Here is an 8,849-nt window from a genome sequence, read left to right as displayed (position 1 = left end):
TGCTTCAAATATGGACCAGGCGCTTGGAGGCAATTAGGTTGACTAAACATAAATATTGGAAGCAGGGGTACGATCAAGCCTAGTTGTCTCCAAGGCTCAAAAATATATCTACCAAGGGGCCATTGTTATGAAAAGTTTAGATGCATCATAGAAATGCAACATAGTTTAGATCTACAGAGAGGTCCATTTATTAATTCCTCAAGAGACAAAGCCTAAAAGGATCTGCTTAACTTGTTAACATCTGTATTTACTTTCACTATGCATTTCAGTGTCCTGTGTGTAGGAATTGGGGGAGTCTCTTCGCAGAATTAGTATTCAAATCGTGCTTTCAGCAGTGTTTAATCACCTGTTGTGTTTCCAATAGCTCCATATGAAGAATTCCTTTCAGCACAGAGTCCAGGTCCACCATGTTTTATACAGTAGCCAAGAATGGACAAAACAAACGCTGGCTCGATCTTTCATGTTAATTTATTTATTTCTTTGCATCCTTAGCAGCTATCATAAATCCTCTTTTACACTTGGAAAGGGAGAGGTGAGGGAGGGATATTTAGTTGACCACAGTCTGCAGCCTCACCACTAGCCGGCACTTAATCCTGAACACTGGACCTTTAGTTGCAATATAAAATAGTAAGGTTTCAGTAGGAAGGCTTTCTTCTAATGGCATATTTTAACATAAGTAAAGACAATATGTCAGAATCACAAAAATATACTTGGTAAATCCTCCTGTTTTGTGGAACTTGGTTTGGTGCTTTGGTGTGGATTTAATCAATAATTTAGCTACTAATAACACCACTGATGCTAAACTCACTTTCACCCCCTCCACACTGGATGTCCAGCAGGCTGTGTTATATAAAAGCAACCAGTGCCATTAATCAAGGTCATGAAGTGTGGTAGAGGCCTCGTGACAACTATACTGAAAAGGATGTAGCGTTTATTGTGCCTCATTTCTGGAGCACCAGGCTTAGTTGGAGGTTCAAAAGCATCACCACTGTATTCATAACTCATCGTTATAAGTTTGTTATTTACGAGCTATTTACTATCTTGTTAAACTGTGATTAGGCAGAAGTATATTATATATGTATATATATATATTCTTTTTGTTTGCTGGATTTGCTGGGGGTTTAAATTTATTTATTTATTTTTTACCTCTCAACCGTAGAAACCAAAGTTTATTTGGTTTGCAACAGGTTTGCTACAGTTATAGACAAAATGTTGGGATGATATGAAAATTGAATTTGCCTGGCCCCCCCAGATCTCTGTCTGCAGTACCTCTAAACTCACTGTTAAACCCGCTGTAAATGCACCTTAATTGTAATGTAAGAGTCTCATATCGTAAATAATTTCTTGTCTCCTTTCCCAATCTTGTCGTCGCTGTGCGGTTATCAGGCAACTATCGGAGATGCTGTGAGGTGCCGGGTGCTGAAAGTGTTGGGTGTATTTTTGAGTCTTGCATGCAGCCAAGCTGTTTCTCCCAGTCATTATGCTTTGTGAACTTATTTAAGTGTTCTTTTATATTCCCGTGTATTCCAGTGTCTGCGTATGTGATTCAGTATTAAAAAAACAATAATACCAGTAAGAGTGTAATATGACAAGCGCTTCCTGCTAAACCCAGAATAGAATGAACAACGGCTGGCTTAGATGAGGACTGATAAAGACGTGCAATACTGTAAAGAAAAATGATCATTTTATCTTAAGAAGACCTCATAAACTGTATGACATTAATCTGTGCGGGAATGACTCTCTGACAGTATTCATAAAGTCTCTCTGTTATCCAGACCACAGTCTTAAATACCCCCACTAATAGATTCAACTAGACAGATCTAAAAGGTCATTTTTATTCCCGGTTGTAAAAACAAACAAAACTAAGGGTAATTTCCTTTTCTTTTTTTTCTAATAACTGAAATATTTTTGATGAATATAGCTGTATCTGTGCCTCTAAAGATAACATCTTTGGACTGCATTGCACTGATGCATGCATTTTTTTTAAAACAGAGAAATATACAAGGTGATTATACAGGTCTGTGTGTTCACCCCTCAAACTTTGCTCATTAAAACTTCTGCACATTTACTTACTTATGGAGCTGGCTATCTGTCCGCATCTCTGTGCTTTCCAAATACGACAGTAATTGCTGTCAGTTTCTCTGCAGATAAATAAACCGATTGCTCTCCTGGCTCTCTCATGTTTATGAATATATCTGCAAACAGTATCCATCTGTGGTGGTCCAGTGAATTAGAATTGGTTTGGTCTCACAATGGAAATGCTGCCTTTTGCAACACTTCTATCAGATGTTGCTGAAAAGCCCCTGCACCCCCCCAGCTCGCGGCTGACTGAATAATGAAGTCACCTATCCCTCTTGGCTGCAGCCCAGGCATAAGAAAAGTATTGTCAGCATCACCATGAGAAAGAACGAGGGTCCAAGGCTCAGGAGACGGATGTGGTGTCCTTGTCCATCCAACACCCTCCAACCCCCAACACCACTCACCACCTCCTTCCACCTGTCACAGCCCCCCCCCCCCCCCCCCCCCCCCCCCCCCATTGTCCACCAGCCATCAGTCACTGTCAGTCTGTCATCCCCTCTGAGGGAGAATGAAACCTTTAATGCAGGCTAACCTTCCGTTTCACCTGCTGCAACAAACTCAGGAGCTTGTTTGTGCTTCTCAAGCATGCAGCACCACCACACACATACAATGCACGTGCAATTGTAACACTATCATGGGAATTCTGCTGCTTACAGACAGTAAACGTAATCCCTAACTTTAATTCATAACCCCGGAATTAAATGATAATCCACCAGAAATGTATGTTTTGAGCATTAGACTGTCCCTCATCCTTTACTTCTCCACGCAGAATGGTGGCTTGGATGGAGAGAATGAGCTGTGTGTCAAAGATGATCATAGTGACTCTGTAAACATTCAAACCGGTAAATCTATATCAGCGATTTTTAAAAAGTAGCTTTAAGACAAAGAACCACTTCTCTAATTCCACACCAAAACCAAATAATTCTAAGACATTTGTCCTTTGGCTATGCACTTGCTATTTAATGTAAGCTGAGCCACACAGAGTACAGTACTGTAGCTAGAATTCCTTGGAGTCTGGTGTAAATTGTCTCAGCAGGTAAGCTCATGTGGCACAGAGCTGTGAGTCCATTCATTCTATCAGGTGCGGTAACATTATTTCGCAGGAGTTAAGTCCAGGGAAACCCATAATGCTGGAATAGTAATAATTCCCTGGTTCAGGCTATTTCCTGACATAGCGGCTGTGAGACATTGCCCTGGCAGCATGTTTGTAAACCTTGTCGGGGACCAGAATAAGATATTACCTTGGGAGGGCTAGAGCAGTCTTCTTTTGGAGGACACACAGATGATGCATTGCTTATATGAAATGATTAGAGCCAAAGAAGCATGACGTGGCAGCAAGTGCGGGCAATCTCTCAGGGTAAACCAGCTGGAAACTAAATTAAAATGGGCCTTTGGAACATGCAGGGTGGGAAGCATGGCTAACCTCAGTAAAAAGGATATTTCACTTTCCATTGCGTCCTAAAATGCACAGTATATCCTGGCTGGAGGATTGTGGAGGAATAGATTGGACACACAAGGAAGCCTCTCGTGAACGCAACAGATGTGTTCCGTTTTCGGTGCAGAGAGCACTTTAATCCTCATATGATGTCTTTGTTAAAAAGGAAAAGAAGCAAGTTTGTTCAACGTTATTTTGCCACTACAGATAAGAAAATCTATATTACTACTTCTACTTTATTACACTGGGAGGAGGAAACAGTAGGCTGCAGACCTTATTCACAGCAGACGTTTTGGCTTGTCATAACAGGACTAACACAGGAGTGATCAATACGATAAAAAAATGACTGCATTCTAATTAGGAGAGCCCATTCCAAGGTCCTTGTGCAACGCATGCTGACTCACTGCCATGGTTTACTGGACACTTGATGGAACTGAACCATCGCTAATGAAATTAGTTTTACCTGTGCTTCTCCTGTTCTGACAAGTCAAAATATTTCTTATGTTCAGAAGAGACCTATCCACCTTCGCCACCTTCTGCAACCCTTGCCGTTATAAGGAGTTTACTATGACGTTTAACACTTGACATTCTTGGTCATTGTTCAACAAGAAATTTAAATTAGCCAGTGGCATCTGAGTTTGTGGTGTCTCAAGCTGACTCAGCAACTGTCAGGCAGGAGTTATACTGTATATGTTTGACAGCAATATACATGATTTGCGGTGAGACTGAGGCTAAGGCTGCACATCCCAGGCATCCTACTGCACCTGCTGTAGCTGCTAGTGCTGCTGTAGATGTTACTGTTGCTTCAAATGGGGTAGTGTTTACTGTGTTCACAAGAAAAGTCCATATCAACAGCAGCCACTTGTGGTATTGATAACCTCGTAACTGGGAATTATTTGGTATGGTTGGTAAACTGGTTGTAGTTCCGTATGGATTTTTTTTCTCAGGGAAATTACGAAATTCTCAATGGCATCATCTTTTTCTTATGCCTGTGCATATCATGCAGTAAATTACCAGGTTGCTAAACTATACCTAGAACTCTTTAGTTCTAGGTATATTCTTTATTTTAAATAAATAAAATGATGTATCTGTCTTTGTCAGTGATATATTTAAAAGACTCATGCACCAAAGTCATTCTTCCACATCTGTCACCTTTTATGGCTGCACATGAGAAAATCCGAGTGAGCAAAGAAGGTTCTTTCTGAGCACAATGATTGGAAAGCTTTCTGCGCTTTCTGAAGACCTACTATCCAGTGGGTGGGTTGGAACAATTACAGTGCACAGGGCCAGAAACCTGATGGAGGCTTGAGGTGGTTGTAAGAGCAGGCACAACAAGGGAGAGGCAATTGTGCTGCTGTGTTTAGCAACTGGCCTTACAATAGTACAGAGGAGAATGTGTGTTTTTATGTAACACACAGCCAAGTGCCGCAGAGGACCGAACGTTGACATGAAATTGGCCTAACTGGTTGGTGAAGACAGAGAGGCAGCTCATCATAAAAATGATTTTATTATCCTAATTGTTATCAGAGGACGGATATCAATTGTTCACTTTTTACAATATATTACTATCATTAGACTGTTTTATACATTGTTTTATATATTAATAACTTTCAAATAATTTTGTACATGCTTTTGGGAGAGACATTCCCTGGTCAGATGAAGCAGAAAAAAATGAGGAAAAAGGCACATGATTGCTCCTGTCCACAGTGAGCAATGCAGTCAAAAAGAAACAAAGACCTGTAGTGGTTTGTGTGAGCGCAGGTGAAATGCCTTCCGATCTGATGATAGGCAGCTCCTTTGAAGCCTATTCCAGATCTTGCCAGGGCAGCACATTATGTCCAAAGCAATTTTCCAAATCACAGCCCAAAATAATCACTTTAATGTGGCAACTGACAGCAATTATATCTTTTGATTTGCTCAGATGCACTCAGAAATGAAAGACACACACTCACTTTCTTTTTCATCTCCAAAGGTTTTACAGTAGAAATAAAATAATTACCAGGATGTTAAACCACCTGCACTCCTGGGACTGCACTTGTTCTATACATGTTGCCAAATGTCAAAAATGTGGGTCATTTCAAATTGTGCTGCTTGCTGCAAGGTCTGGTGTGAGCACGCAGCTCAGTGGAACACATGAATTGATCATATTCTTCTTTAAGACTCGGTGCTGGAAAGCTCTGTGGCCTGAGGGAAGCTCAGTGTGCTGTGGAGTCTGTGGTGAGAAATACCACACACTAACGTCACCAGTCCCTGCTCCTCTCTGATTTGTCCACAGTGTGTGATCCGACTGCGACTTCAAACACTGCCCAAACTCTCTCAGAGGTTATTCTCTGGCTTCAGTGCCTGGGATGCTTAATCCAGTTTCGAATCATCCACTTTTGACCGGAGCATCTCTGGACCACCAGGCGAAGGCCAAAGTTGGCGTCTTTGGACATTTCTACCTCCAAACATCGGCCAGTGTCCCTGCTGATGATTGGACCGTTCTGTACCAAATACACATAAAAATAACAGTGAGTTGGCACAGTGGCCTTGAGAAAAAAACAGATGGTTGCCACAGTAAGAGCAGTGTGATTGTTATGGCCACTCTCTTATTTTAGATTTTGTGTTCACAGTGTCACAGTGGTAAAGATCTTTTTACCTGTGTAAAGTCCCAAAGCCTCTGGGAAATCCTTGACACAGCGTCACATTTCTTTAGACTGGGTGTTCGTCCCCTGCCGTCATCAATGAGGCATTTTGTGTCAGGCAAGAAGGTGGTTGACCCCAGGGGTCCGAGTTGGAGAAGCCCCTCCGTAGAGTAGCGAGCAAGCTGCAACACAGAGTTAACCAGTGTGTTAGACTGCTGGACTCAAGTACTGTAGTGGCAATCACAGCTTCAAAAAAACAAACACTCAACATTTTAGAGGGCATACGGGGAAAGCACAAACACGAGCCCTGAAATGTGCTTTGGTGAGAAAATATGATTGAATGTGGTTTGAAGTGATACTGTTGGGCTGTCCTGCTCTACAAAGACAGACTACAGAATCTGCAGAAGTAGGGGAGCTGAGAAAAAAAGGGTTTGAAGTTTTCAGGCTGACTGGCAGACTATGGACCAGATAGTCGGAAAGCTTGTTCATTATTATTTTATCTGTCTGAGCTTAACCCCCTACAAATAACTGGCCAAGTGGTTAGGACATGCTAAAATGCCTGTGGTAGTTCAGTCTCCAGCTCAACTCCTGGTCAGCTGGACATTTGTTGTATACCATGCCCCTGCTCTCTTTCCCACATTGCTGTCTATCTTTAAAATATGTGGCTGAAGGCAAAATGCCCAAAAAACTGATACAGAACCAACATGATACCTAAAAAATATCCCATTTACTGCTTTTAGATAGTCCTCACTAAATGCAGAGAAAATACTGAATCCTCAACAAATATATTTCAGCTTTCTTTCAGCCCATATCATATAGGAATTATATCAAATTTAAACCTAAATCCCTAAAGTTGATACATTCAAGGTAGATTAGCTGCAGCATACAGCTTAAATTTTGCCTGCATAAAAAACAAAACTAAAAACTAAGAACTGAGAATTGCTAAGCTAATTGACCTCATGACATTTTTTTTTTTGGCTCCACAGAAATTGACCATATACTGAACTTTAGCTTAAAGGGGAATTATCGTTTTTTACAACCTGGACCTTATTTCATATAACTTTGGTGTCATTTGTAGTCGTTCGGGTGATATTTAGATCCGCGTATATACATATAGTGGGAGTGACGGGGGCACCGAAACGCAGCCTCTAAATAACGCATTATCTGCCGCGAAACTCGTTCATTTCACCAATATTTTGTTATGATACGCTAGTGCCATTCCCCGTTGAGTCCAGAGTTACCTGTTATCATCATCCGGGGTCTGTAGATTGACCTACTAACCTCTGACCTGGATGATGTCATCTCTGAGTGCCACGCAGCTTGTTTACCTGTAATTTGCTAGTGCTAGTTTTTTGCAACATGGCTGAATATTTTTCCGATTCTGAGGTTGTGGACGATGACTTTGTTTATGATGGACGTCCTTACCGTTTTGAGCCAGAGTATACGGAAGAGGAGCTCGTTGAAAAGAGGATGCAGAGGGAGAGAGAGGAACAGCTGGCCAAAGAACAACAAACCACTGCACGTCCACAAATAGATAACAGGTAACTCTGGACTCAATGGGGAATAGCACTAACATATCATAACAAAATATTGGTGAAATGAACGAGTTTCGCGGCAGATAATGCGTTATTTAGAGGCTGTGTTTCGGTGCCCCAGTCACTCCCACTATATGGATAAAAAACGGTTGTAAAAAACGGTAATTCCCCTTCAACCATTTATTTGACTGTGTGTCCTTTTTTCATGTTGTTCTGCAGTTTGGTGGATAGCGCTGCATGGGGGCCGCGGTGTACATCTCATTAACATTTCCCCAAACCAAAACTTGATCCTATCCTGTTTAATCCTGCACATGAAAGACTCTGTGGCGATAAGTATCTATTACGTAAGGATACAGTAGAGATAGCATTTATTATTTATAGAAGCGATCCTCTCTGAAAAATGAGATGCCAAAGATAGGGGATGTCGCTGGTGCGACAGCAGCCCTGCTTTGACTGTCCTGAATCACACACGCATGCATGTGCGCCCTTCTATTTTTTAGTTTTTCTGAAGGGCTAAAGCAAAAATTCTTATTTTCTGAACGTCATGTTCAGTGGTCTGAACACATTTATTGAATCAACTATTCATTTGGCAAAACCTTGAACAGTTCCACCTAGTTAAACACAGTTTTCAGATCACATTTGCTCTTTTTGTAAAACATGTTTTCACAACCTAAAACACATTTTGTGCGGTGATGCTTAATGGTGACCACGGGTGTTAAAACACAGAAGTCATTGCTTACACATAATGCAAATGTGTTCACACTTGTTGCTAATGATGTGAATGATGTGATGAAACCAGTTTATAGTCTTCAGGAGGCAGGAGACAGAAGAAGGCTGATACCAACAGTGGATGGAAACTATGTGAAGTGGTGGATGAGGAAGTAGAGGAGGAGATCACAGCAAGACCTAAAACAGTAATTTCAGACAAAATCCGAGCAACTGTGATAGAACATGGTCGTGTTCAGGGAATGGCAATGAGGGAAGAAGGACAAAGAGTACACTCAGCAGATTCAAAGAAGAGGACAGGTAACTTGTGTTTTCCAACTGGAAGAGACAAAGTTGGCAATACAGTGGCTAGAAATACAACACTGAGCTCTTGAAGATATTATCAGTTTTCAACAAATCAATAGAGTCTCTGCCACTGACTCACTGCAGTCTAGAGAATACTACTTCAGG

General features: G+C 41.3%; 1 protein-coding gene across 1 annotated transcript in view; it reads right to left on the bottom strand.

Annotated features, from left to right (window-relative positions):
* Positions 1–5,850: 5,850 nt before the first annotated feature.
* Positions 5,851–8,849, bottom strand: part of galnt9 (polypeptide N-acetylgalactosaminyltransferase 9) — a gene marked incomplete at both ends in the record, with an annotated part of 84,826 nt that continues 81,827 nt past the window's right edge. The window contains 2 exons of the mRNA XM_084552022.1: positions 5,851–5,997; positions 6,153–6,320. Of these exons, the coding sequence (XP_084408148.1) occupies positions 5,851–5,997; positions 6,153–6,320 (315 nt within the window). The remainder of the gene's footprint in view (positions 5,998–6,152; positions 6,321–8,849) is intronic.

Source organism: Chelon labrosus, assembly GCF_963514085.1.
Source record: "Chelon labrosus genome assembly, chromosome: 9".
NCBI classification, from domain to species: domain Eukaryota; kingdom Metazoa; phylum Chordata; class Actinopteri; order Mugiliformes; family Mugilidae; genus Chelon; species Chelon labrosus.
The sequence above is the reverse complement of the archived record's forward strand: the minus strand, read 5'-3'. Positions and strand labels throughout refer to the sequence as shown.